Source organism: Trichomycterus rosablanca, chromosome 4, assembly GCF_030014385.1.
Source record: "Trichomycterus rosablanca isolate fTriRos1 chromosome 4, fTriRos1.hap1, whole genome shotgun sequence".
NCBI lineage: Eukaryota > Metazoa > Chordata > Actinopteri > Siluriformes > Trichomycteridae > Trichomycterus > Trichomycterus rosablanca.
This window is the reverse complement of record NC_085991.1, coordinates 32882613-32895149: the sequence shown is the minus strand read 5'-3', so window position 1 is coordinate 32895149 and position 12537 is coordinate 32882613. Positions and strand designations below refer to the sequence as shown.

Below are 12537 nucleotides of genomic sequence, written 5' to 3'. Positions count from 1 at the left end.
TATGTGGGTGAGCACGTGTGTGTTCACATTTGTGGGCACTCATGTGCACATGCACAGACAGGCACATCCGCACCTTATGTACATAAATCTGCAAATTTTCTTACTTTTTTCTTACATTTCTTATCTTTGCACTGTGATTCACTTTATAATTCACTTTAAATTCATTTTATAATTAACTTTATAATTTATATCTTACAACTGTGACTTATAATCTATACTAGCCTCGCAATGTTAACTGAAATAACACCTCCATATGTACCACATGTACCATATGTACCCTCAGGTCCTGTTGTTGTGTGTTGTCCAAGTGTTGTTGTGGTTATACAGATACATTTACATTTACATTTAAATTTTCAGCATTTAGCAGACGCTTTTATCCAAAGCGACTTACACAATGAGCTGAAGACAATGAGCAATTGAGGGTTAAGGGCCTTGCTCAGGGACCCAACAGTGGCAACTTGGTGGTGGCGGGGCTTGAACCGGCAACCTTCTGTTTACTAGTCCAGTACCTTAACCACTGAGCTATCACTGGCCCAGATACTTTTTTTGTATAATGTGAATCTCTGTAGTGTGTACTATTACTTACTTTTTGACTTTGATTTATGTAACTTGCTACTGAGGCCTTAATTTCCTTCAGGATTAATAAAGTATCTATCTATCTATCTATCTATCTGGGACAGAGAAATAAAAATAATGGTAAACAGATTCTTCTTAGTCACTAAAAGTGACAAAAAGTGCTTACAGTTCACATAGGCCTACTGTTTGTATGTGTCTTTCACAAAGCTAACTAATGTTTGATTACATCTAGTTAATAAAATGTTCTGTTTTAATATACTACAATTAAAAGAGTATTTAAGTAATATAACTTCCAAGGGTTTTGTTAAAATATTTTATTTTTCCTACACTGTAAAAAAAAAAAAGCGTAAAAAAACGGTATTTTTCTGGCAGCAGGGGCGCCAGAGAATGTCTGTAAATTTAAAACAGAGATAAACTGTAAAAAAACGGTAATTATATTTACCATAATTAACATCTATCACTGTAATTTTACAGGAAATTGTCCTATAATTTCATGAAATCTTCTACTTTCAACATATATTAATTGTTAGAAGTGTCATACACCTCTAAAAAAACAGAATAATTATCTTTATAAATGATAAACAAAAGTTTAAGTACAGATAATTACTACTGTTTTCACAAAATATTTGCATATAAAACAAAAAAAACCCATGTAATTTTACTTAGCAAAAGCCCAATTTTAAATGAACTGTCAGAGGTATTGCAAAAAATATCTGTTAAATTGTCTTTTTTTATTATCTAAATTCATTAATAAACTGTCAAAATAAAAGCATTTTCTTTCTCTAAAACATAAGTTAACTGTATTTTTAAATTGTTATTCTTCATTTAAAAAAATATACAAAATACAAAAATTTTAAGTAGGTTAAGATTTGTCTGCATAATACTTACTGTTAAATTTTGCAGCTGTTACATGTTATATAGAACTTTAGAACATATATAGAACTTTATAAATGCAGTATATAAATAGCTTTTGTTAATTTCAGCTTCAAAATGGATCAAAATCCACCACAGTTCAGCTATTTTTGACCCAAATAATTTTCACACAAATGAACAGTAAGTGTAGAAACAAGGAGGTTTTAATGTTATGGCTGATCAGTGTAAAAATCAGATGTCTAACACAATACAGCATACAATAAGTGCAATCATTATTCATTTCAATGGAAAATGTTTAACAAAGCAGCACACAGTTAAGTGAAATGTCTACATGGGCATGAAACACTTCTGAACAAATCTGAATTATGTACAAAAGTCAGTGCCAACATTAAAGTTTTCAGAAAGTGCAACCACAGTGGGATTCGATAAACAGTACGTCACAAGTGTAATACTCAGTATGGACCACATCTCACTGAATAGCTTTATATTTAGTAATTGAGCTTTATGAGACAGTTTGTTAGCATCTAGCTCCAGAAACAGTTTTTGGAGTGCATCAAAAGTGTATCTGAATGTAGGAGGGTAACTCAAGTTCTAAATCATAAGGTTATAAATATATAAGGCATAAATCAGCCCGAACTGCAAAGGCAAGGAACACACTGCCCAGGTCTTCTAGAACCACACCACCTTCTAATACCACTCCAGTATTGGCAGGGGGGTCCATGGCTTCAGCTCCCTCAACTCTAGTCACATAGATCCCAAGACCAGTCTCCTCAATCACCAGTTCAGTTGCTGCCATATTACCATCCTACAATGGAACAGAGGGGGGAAATCACTTTCTTAAACTTAACAGTACACAAATTTCCATTTAGGACTTAACATATCTGACATCTCACTTCAACCTTTATTTTAACTCAGATGTACACTGGCCCGAAAAGATGGGGTGGTTGCTGTAACAACTCAGAGGAAACTTGTGCTTACCTTCACCCTCCTAGCGCTGATGGTATTGCGTGATTGGAGGAATCCTAAATTGTAGATGAAATTGGATACTATTAAAATTATATATAAATAAAAAAATTACTAAAGAAAACTAAAGGAAATCAAAATCAGCAAGACAAATATTTATAAAGAAATTACCAGCTTAAATAAGAAAATAGACATAAAATACATAAAACAAAAAAGTAAGTAAAAGAACCAAACAGGATAAATAATAAGAATTTCCACATTTTTTCTTCTTCACTTAATCTAAACTTAACTTCAGTTAGTTCAGTCAAAAGTAGCTCAATATTCTTCAATTTAGCATAAAATGTAGAAAAAAAATTACCAGTAAAAGGTCAGTCCAACTGCAAATACACATTTCCAACCATCTGTAAACAGAAGATACAAAACATCAGTTGTTTTGTTGTAAATAACTAAAATATTATTTCTATGGTAAATACATTTAACATTACAAATTCATTGATTATCCAATACTGTTCACATGTGTGTGCTTTCGAGGATAACAGTCACAAAACTCAGGTTTGTAATGATACTAACGTTACAGAATCACTTTGTTTTTAAGTCTGTGCAGAACGTGAGCGCCAAACGAAAAGCCTGAAGTTCCCCTCAGGCTCGAGCTGCCTGCTCACAGCTTAGCTAGCTAGGTTGTGTCCATGTTTTTTAATGCACTGGCACAGCAAATATTACACATCTTTTTATTTTTTACCTTCTTCTAATATACTTCTGCATTAAGTAATTTAAGCCATTTTTACCTTTCGGGAAAGAATCTTACTGCCACAAGTTGAGAATACTGGCTGTTGAACTTGACTAGCTTAGCACTAGCTAGCACCACGGCAATGCAACGTTATCACACACAGCGCAACCGGACTTAATATACAGTCAGCCAGCGGCAATCTATTAAAATCTGCCTCAAGACTTCAATATTATTCACAGAATCCCTGGAAAAATGTTAATAAATAAATCACTATAAGCAGGTCCGCCGTTAGCATTAGCACGCGCGAATTAGCGTTAGCATTTTTAAACAAATAAAGCATGTACAGCAATAAAACTTGAATATTATTCAACTAAAGAGCTATATTAAACAATATAATAAGATAAACATCATGATTAGCATGCAATTAGACATATGGAAAAAGATTTTGTAAAGCTTCACATTACCTGAGATGCCATTGAAACACAATGTGCCTTCACGATGTATTGCGTAATCCCCGGTGCGTCATATCCGGTTTCACCTGATAAACTTATTGCATTAAGTAGTTCCAGGGAAATAAAGCAACTAAGTTAAGTTAACTAATAAACACAATGCAGTCATGTTTAAATCTAAAATGTAATTGATTTGTGTCACACCAGCATATATTCTTTATGCAAAACCAACAGGCACTCAAAAGTGTGTAACTGGTAAATTAGAGCATCATTTTATATCTGTGGTGCTCTGGTTGGAATGTGCACCCAACATGTTACACAGATGAACTGTAATACATTTTTCCTGTGAATGTGGGGATGGGTAAATTATGCTTGATTTAAATATTATAAATGTGAGAATAAATCACAGTTAATAACGTTTTAAATTTGACTATGGTTTTACACAGTTTGTATAAATGCACTTATTTAACAATTCAATCTTTAAATTAATACAAATGCATAAATAAAGTAAAAGTTAAAATCTGTTTAAATTGTATTGTTGCCTGTCTAATAAGGTAGGCAATACCTTTGTTTTTCCAATTTATGTATGTAAAGTAGTGGTTAAGAAATGCAAAATTACTAAATATTTCTTTCTTTGCTCACATATTTTTTTTGCAATTGTACATTTTTAAATGCATTATTAACAGTATTTTTATTTATTTGACAGTGATATATCGGTATAACAAAAGTTTTTTTTTTTGAAAATTACAGAAGATTCTGCTATTTTTGTCAATGAAGATTACTTTATTTTTACAGTTAGTTTTTTTATGTATTTCATTTATACAGATTTTTTATGGTAAATCACATGACACTTTTCAATATACAGTTTATTCTTGTAATTTTACAAAAAAATTCTGTCTTTTATAAATACAGGGAAAAACTGTAAAAATGTACTGGGAAAACCTGTAAAAAAATGTTTATTTTTTACAGTGTATGCAAGAGGGACCCATCAACACTTTTTAAAGCGTGTTGTAAAAATATTTATATTGTGTTAGTCTGGCAATACTGACAAAACTGCTAAGACACAACAGCTGCTTTCAAATATGAAATTAAGAAATTCTTCACTTGAAGATTACAGAAATGCAGATAAATCGATGGTTGTGGCATTGGACCCACCTACCTTGTTATTTATGTATGTAAAAAATTAATTTTCACAGGGTAGAGCCACAGAATGTTTATGCTTAGATTAGCTATCTGCTGAAAACAGATAATTCAATTAAAGCAATGATATGTAAAGAGGTCATGATTAGATGCCAACTATGCACTTATAAACTGATGAAGCATGGGCGACAACATGGAGCCACCGGTATAGTATACATCACCTAGCAATATAGGTCATGGGACCTTAGTTTAATCTTTGCCATAGGTTTGAGTAAGTGAGTAAGTGGGTTGGCACACTTTGTGAGTTCGTTTTTGCTGTGCATTCAGTGTGGCCATATAGCGCCAAAGAGACCCATTGCAACCATGATCTGGATAAAGCAGTTAGTACAAACAAATGAAATGAATGAATAAATAAATGATATCATGAACAGTGTGCTAAATTTGATTTCAACCAATAGCAAAGCTATTATTACAAGCACAGTGTGTATGGTTTAGTGTGCTGTATTTCTATTATGCAGTAATTAAATATATGTACAGAAGACATTATTTTAACAGTAAATTGGCCATCCATATGCATCTACAACCTTCTTTCTGGAGGCCCCAGAGAGCTCTTTGGTTCTTGCCATTGTGATACCACTCACTTCATCCTCTTCAGCTGTGCAGTGAGGGTTTGATTAGTTAGCACCTGTAACAGTAGCTAGGAGAAAGTTAATTTATTTTATTTTTAAGGTTTTAAGATTTAATTTCTTTACAGAAGGGATAATGTATGGGCGGCACGGTGGCTTAGTGGGTAGCACTGTCGCCTCACAACAAGAAGGTCCTGGGTTCGATCCCCAGGTGGGGCGGTCCGGCTCTTTTCTGTGCGGAGTTTGCATGTTCTCCCCGTGTCCGCGTGGGTGTGCTCCGGTTTCCTCCCACAGTCCAAAAACATGCCACCAGGCTAATTGGAAACACTGAATTGTCCTATAGATACCTAGCCGCTAGATGCACAAACCAGTGCATTGTAGTGCCGGTCCCAAGCCCGGATAAAATAGGGAGGGTTGTGTCAGGAAGGGCATCCGGCGTAAAAAATTGTGCCAAATCGATGCGCGGATCGTGATCCGCCGAGAGCCGACCCCACAACTCGAACGGGACAAAGGCCAAGGAAAAGAAGAAGAAGAAGGCATAACGTATCTCCTTAAAATTACTTGCCATTTCTGTGAATCCATGATGCCTGTCCGAGCGTCAAGACTGATCGTATTTGTAAACAAAAACATCTCCACATTACTAACTGTGAGGATAGTATTGTTTTGGTCATCCTGCCTCCTCTTTCTTGCACTAGAAAATTAATACATCCAAACAGTTCCAGTTTTGATTTGTCTCTTTATAAAACTGTGTCCCAGAACCCTGTGTATTTCAGTCGACCCTTACCCTTACCTTCTTGGTCAAAGGTGGCGTGCGTCAGGGAGTCTGGCTATGACATCCTTGGTTGTTAAGTAATCATCTTATAGTTGCCACGGAGACAGGTTAGCTGCTGCATCACTAGTTTGGAACTTTTGAACAATACTCCCAGTGGTGTCTTTTGGAATGTTCAAGGTCTTAGAAATCTTCTTATACCCACTGCCTTTTTAGTGCGATAAAATTCTCTCCTCTTTCAGCTTTTGTGACAGCTTCTTAGTTTTCACAACAATATAAACACCTTAAACACATGAATCACTGGGTAGTGTTTATAACACATAAAAGCTGATGTAAATTAGTTGTTATTGAGTATCCACTGGTTTAACCATGTTATAACCCATTAGGTTTTAAAATCTGTAAGATTATGTAGGTGTTAAATAATTTGACATGATGGCAGTAATAACGTAATATTCTGCTACTCTAAAACACTACATCATTCATTTTGGGGTGGTTGAATATTTCTGATTGCAATTGTTTGTAAATATTTCGATTTTGCAGAACAAAGGAGATTAGTTCATCAGTTTGTTAGATGATTTAATGGCATTTCTAGGAAACTTCAATGCACTTGCCAGTTAAATGTTTTTTGCCAGAACAAAAGAAGATAGCTGACTAGAACAGGACATTCTCAACGCTATCTTGTCTATTTTTACAGTGTAATTTATGTTTACAGTGTAATAAAGTGTCTTTTTGCTAACAGTTAATATTTTTTGACATTGTTTATTGTTAATTAGTAAAAAATAACTTTTTCTGATTTTTCTGATGTTTTCAAATGCCAGTATGCCATGTGATATACAGTATGTACTTATGGTCAGTTCAAGGTATATTCCTAAATTGTGCCCAGTTTATTCTGATACACTAAACTTTATTTATACTTTTATTTATTTACTTTTTTTTTTAAAGAATTTATCCTTTTTAATTAAGTTTTTTAAATATTTGTAATTATCTACCCAGATTTATTTTACACCACTAATTATTTGACTTTTGAGAATTAATTTTTTATTAATCACACAAAACAATACATACAACTTCCAACATGTATGAGATGCATTCATAAGCACAAAAGGAAAAAAAATGATAACAAATAATTAAGAAAAGAGGTCATTACAGTTCTTGCATTTCAAGCATTATTGGTAACTATTTTTTGTTAAACTTATCTGATCTTAGCTGTAATCTTGCTGTAGTTTTTCCATAATGATAACCTTTTTTAACCATATCTTTCCATTGCACAATGGTGGGTGGTTGAGGTTTTAACCAACACACTGTTATCACTTTTTTTGCTACTAAAATAAATATATCAAGTCCCTGTCAGTCATGTTATTAGGTGGTATACCTAATATATACAGTGCAGGATCTAATGTAAAGCTGATTCCTAAAATTTGGTTAATCTCTTTTTGAACACTTTTCCAGAATTCTGGTAGTTTAGGGCATTCCCAAAATGTATGGGTCAAGTCCCCCACTTGTCCACAATTCCTCCAACATAGCTCAGATGTCTTACTATATTCTGATGTGACTTTTGAAAAATTTGAAGGGGTGTTATTTATTAGTTTAATTTTATTATATGTTGGATTTATAGTAGACATTTGGAACCATTAAATAAAATAACATTTTAACACATGATTTCTTGAGGCAGGAAGATGATCTGCATAATGCAAAATAAAATCCTCAGGCAAGACCCAGTCATGTTTTATTGTACTGCGGTACATAAACTCTTACTCTGTGTTATATGCTGTTAATGCAAATGAATTGATTAGCTATATTAGCAGTATTTTCAACACATTGTTCAACGCATGTGCCTCGTACTATTCATAGGTCTTTACAATTATTGTGCAACAGTATTGTAAATGGCTTTCTTATCCCTTGTGTTTTGAACATATAGTTCACATCTCCAAACTAAAAACTTGTGTATCATATACAATCATGTGGAAAAAAATTTTGGTCACTTCATGAAAACCCTTGTCTCTTCTGGAATATTTAAACATGGACATTTGACCTTTATTGGGAGCTACTATGCCTGGAATCAGGCGCACCACATCAGCTGCAAACTATTAGAACATAGCTGAAGAGGATTTTGGAGGAGCCAGTGTTATTTAGACCTCATACATTTAGGCTGAGTCAATGCCTGAATCTTAATCCTACTAAGATGTTGTGGACTGATTTGAATGGGGTGTGTATGAAAGAAACCCCCCATAGCTGAAGAATTCTGCATAAATTAATATGAAAAAAAAATGCCAGTTGATGTCACAGACTGGTACATGATGAAACACCAGCTATTAGGGCAAAGGTTGTCCTCACTTTATTCTGAGAAAAAAATGTACGTAATTTTTATGTCATAAATTTATAGTCAAATTTGTATTTTTTGTGCTAAGGTGATGCAATTATATCCCTTTAGTCTGTAGATTGTATTGTTTGAAAGGAGGTTAAATGTTGATATGTCCATATTTCTTAATAAAAAACGAAATATTTCAGTGGGTTTCTTTTTTGGATTTTCTTTACATGACTGTATGCAATAAATGCTATGTAACCTTGTACTTATTTAATGTCTGTGCAATAAACTTTATGTAAAAAAAAAAACTTTGACTAATCTGTCCACAGAATATTATCTCAAAATCTTAGTCATTTTAGATGTTTTTGACCAATGCGATAAAAGTCTTTGTGTTCCTTTTGGTTACCGGTGATTTGTACCTTGCAACTATCCTAAGGATGTCATTTTTCCCAGTGTCTTTGTTAGTGTGAAATCATGTACTGTACATTGACCCTTACTGGGGCAAGTGAGTTTTCTAGCTGTTCATCTGGGTTCTTTTGTGACCTCCTGGATGAGTCATTGTTTCATTCTTGGTGAAATGTTGCTAGGTTGGCCCCTCCTGAGAAGGTTTACCACTGTTCCAAGTTTTCTCCCTTTGTGAAAATTGGTAAATGTTTGTTTGTTTTATTGGGATTTTAACATCATGTCAAGCACTGTCGCCTCACAGCAAGAAGGTCCTGGGTTCGATCCCCAGGTGGGGCGGGTCCTTTCTGTGTGGAGTTTGCATGTTCTCCCCGTGTCTGCGTGGGTTTCCTCCGGGAGCTCCGGTTTCCTCCCACGGTCCAAAGACATGCAAGTGAGGTGAATTGGAGACACTAAATTGTCCATGACTGTGTTTGATAACCTTGTGAACTGATGAATCTTGTGTAATAAGTAACTATCGTTACGGTCATGAATGTAACCAAAGTGTAAAACATGACGTTAAAATCCCAATAAACAAACAAACAAAATCAAATCTTCAGGTCAAAAGGTTATCTCGAACACAGTCCTGGGGAATTTTTGTATCTCCAGATCTCCAATTCCCCTCAATTGCATGTCTGTGGACTGTGGGAGGAAACCGGAGCTACCGGAGGAAACCCACACAGACATGGGAACAACATGCAAACTCCATACAGAAAGGACCAGGACCGCACCACCTGGGGATCGAACACTGGACCTTCTTGCTGTGAGGCGACAGTGCTACCCACTGAGCCACTGTGTCGCCCGAATAATGGTAAATAATGGCACTGGCTTGGTAGGCATTTAGCTGGGCTAAACAGCATTTTGCTTTAATAAATGGAATCGTTAAAAACGTTGGATTCTAGATGTAATTGTAAGCTGTTTCATTTAAACTAGTATATAATTTACCATTCACTTAATTATTTTAAAAGAAGTTAAACAAATATAAAATATTGCTCCTCTTGTTACATTCATTAACTTGCGTATAACTTGTTTCCAGATGATTGCACAGATAGGATAAATTGTTTCTACATTAATTTCCAAGCATGGTAACAGATTTAACTGTGAATGGTAAATTGAATTTGTCTGTGTAGTTCTGTGTAGCAGAGAGTGAAGTAAACATCAAGCGCATTTCTAAATATCCCACAGGGTTTAATACATTAGCTGCTGAGTCAAACATTATGATTTATAGGTCTCTGATCATTCATTCTTTCTCCAAGTTGCACAAGCTTGGCTGACCTTTAACAAATCTGTATGGAAATCGAGCTCAGCAGTACTTTTTGCACCGAGATTCCTTTAAACACAGACTCTGCAAACGTGTTTGGTTTAGGTTTGGCTAATGTGCATTGCCTGAACATCTGGTTTGACATGTAATCTGTTAAACATATTTTTAAATGTTAAACACATACCTAATGACATTTTGGATAAATGGAAAGAGAAGTTTTGATCATTTATGCTGTTGAATTTGGTACAATTCAACTTAACTGACTTTTTTATTGTAGACACTTTGCTTCATACATATATACAAACAGATTTGGGGTTTTTTTTATTTAGTCATGCAGATTTAACATCATGCATAGTAGCTACTAAGCAAATATACAGTACATAAATACACACAGTTGTGATGTGACGACTACAACTAAAGCAAAAGTAAGAACATTTCACATTTTCTGAGCAACACAAAAGATTATAAAGAATACAAAATAAGTAAGGAAATATAATAAATAGATGATCTGACACAGGAAACTACTAGGACAATGTTATGTGAGATGAAATATATTATAGATTCATCAAAATTTACATAAATAAAAAATAAAATAATAATAGTATTTTTATTCAGTCGACAGAAGTCACCCTTGCACATCTGACCACACTTTCTCTCTCTTTCTGCTAAAAGCTATCGATAGTTCAATGACACTCAGGTTGAAAGTCTGAACAGACTTACAGACAAACTTACTCCCAGCTCCACTTACACAGTATCTGAGCATGGAATGATCTAATACTAATGGTTTTCTGGATTTAAAGAAAGCCAGCTCTAGCCAGTCTTTTTATCAATAACACTTTCACCACTAGCACCACCCAAAATCTAATCCATGCATGGTTGAAGATAATATAAAATGTTAAATAAAAAGTATAAACATAATGTTTAGAAATATAGTGTGAGGTCTATGTCTGTAAACTAGAAGAATGTGTATTATAAACCTATATGATCACACTTAAACCACTGAACAACATGTATTATGCATCAATCTTTACATAATCAACATTCTTTACCTGGCTTAACTTTTTTTTACATTGCAAAACCTGTCCATCACTATCAAACAAGCCATCTTCTTCTGATTCCATGGGACAACTGCAGATTGTAAGACAATCAACAGCACTTGAGCAGGAGAAGAAAGCTTTCCACTCAGGAATTCTTAGGTTGGCCAAACGAACAGTGTCCTTTCCTGTAAAACAAATATAAACATATATAAATACATAAACAAAAACTAAGTATATGTATAGGAATAGGTCTGTTGTATGAGTGTGGGGCTGCGTCTCCATGTCTAAAAGGCCACAGGTTAAGCAGCACTGTACTACATTATGAGTAGCTAAGAAGCAAAATCAAAAAAACTGAACTAAACAACAGCTTCAAACTATGCACATCAATTTTAAAAGCATTAATGAACTTGACAGTACCTGCATATTCCTGTGGAACACTCATAGTTATTCAGGCAATAGGCGCCGTGAGGTTTAGTACCCATAATTCTCCAAAGGGGAGTCATACGGACCACTCTCCTGAGTGACCTTTGAGCTCCCTGCACAGAGCCCGAGAGGTCCTCCAGCTCTGGAACAGGACTGGATGCTACCTGAAAAACCCAATATAAAATATTTGAACATAACAGAAAGAAAAACATAACTATAAAGCAGTGTGGTTCATCACCATAGCAATATATTAACAATATATTTATTTTAAATTAATAAAATATCTTGTGAAAATGTATAAAACCTTAAAATGAAAGGTAATCACATAAACAACAGCATTACAGATAAAGTCACATTAAAAACACTTTAAAGTGAAATAAATGTACCTGTTGGGTGAGAACCAGAAGCACCAGACACCAGACTGCGACAGCTTTTCTGCTGAAGTGACTTTGCTCCTGCATGCTGCGTGAATGGGTTTATCAACTTCTCAGAACACTATCTACTCTGTCATTAAGCAACACTCGGTACTGGTAGTCTTATATACTTCTAAATCACCACAGACAGTTTGCCCCAGTCTTCACACCCCTCTTCTTGCTTTGTCATTTCTGTCTCACTCTTTTTGTACCCAAGTGTGACATCACATATTTGCTTAATATTTGTGACATGGGATAAGCAGATCTCTAGAGGCCTGGGTGAAAATGCTCTCCAGGTTATGGAAAGGAGATGAACCAGCAGAACGGAATGGAGGGGCAATACAGCATTCACAGGCTTATCAAGAGGCCAAGGGTTGTTTAAGCAGGCAAGACAAGAAAATGTTACTGATAAATACATGTGCAAAATGCTTACATCATCCTTTTTAATTTTTTACAAAGTCATCTTTTGGCTGTGGAATTAGTGTTAAAACCCAGTCTTAGAAATTATAGATTAATTAAGACATTTTCTCATAA

The 12537-nt window shown here is 34.6% G+C and overlaps 1 protein-coding gene and 1 long non-coding RNA gene across 3 annotated transcripts; both read right to left on the bottom strand.

Annotated features, from left to right (window-relative positions):
* Nucleotides 1–1651: 1651 nt before the first annotated feature.
* On the bottom strand, nt 1652–3647 carry LOC134311581 (uncharacterized). 2 transcript variants are annotated; one of them, XR_010011449.1, is made up of 4 exons: nt 3604–3647; nt 2771–2813; nt 2428–2471; nt 1652–2254 (listed from the first exon to the last, which is right to left on the bottom strand). It is a non-coding gene; the product is annotated as an uncharacterized LOC134311581 (long non-coding RNA). The 2 variants fall into 2 exon arrangements; XR_010011448.1 differs by lacking the exon at nt 3604–3647 and having other exon boundaries at nt 2771–2891.
* A 7071-nt stretch (nt 3648–10718) lies between these two features.
* leap2 (liver-expressed antimicrobial peptide 2) lies at nt 10719–12165 on the bottom strand. Its single transcript, XM_062993226.1, has 3 exons — nt 11977–12165; nt 11585–11754; nt 10719–11352 (listed from the first exon to the last, which is right to left on the bottom strand). The coding sequence occupies exons 1-3, from the start codon at nt 12049–12051 to the stop codon at nt 11313–11315; spliced, it is 285 nt and encodes a 94-aa protein (XP_062849296.1). The 5' UTR covers nt 12052–12165; the 3' UTR covers nt 10719–11312.
* Nucleotides 12166–12537: the final 372 nt, after the last annotated feature.

What these genes read in the sequence shown, in the direction of transcription:
- leap2 (XM_062993226.1), bottom strand. Translation starts at nt 12,051, where the DNA reads ATGCAGGAGCAAAGTCACTTCAGCAGAAAAGCTGTCGCAGTCTGGTGT. An exon ending in TTCTGGTTCTCACCCAACAG is followed by an intron (nt 11,755 to 11,976) that starts GTACATTTATTT and finishes TGGGTTTTTCAG; the next exon opens with GTAGCATCCAGTCCTGTTCC. An exon ending in TGTTCCACAGGAATATGCAG is followed by an intron (nt 11,353 to 11,584) that starts GTACTGTCAAGT and finishes TTTGTTTTACAG; the next exon opens with GAAAGGACACTGTTCGTTTG.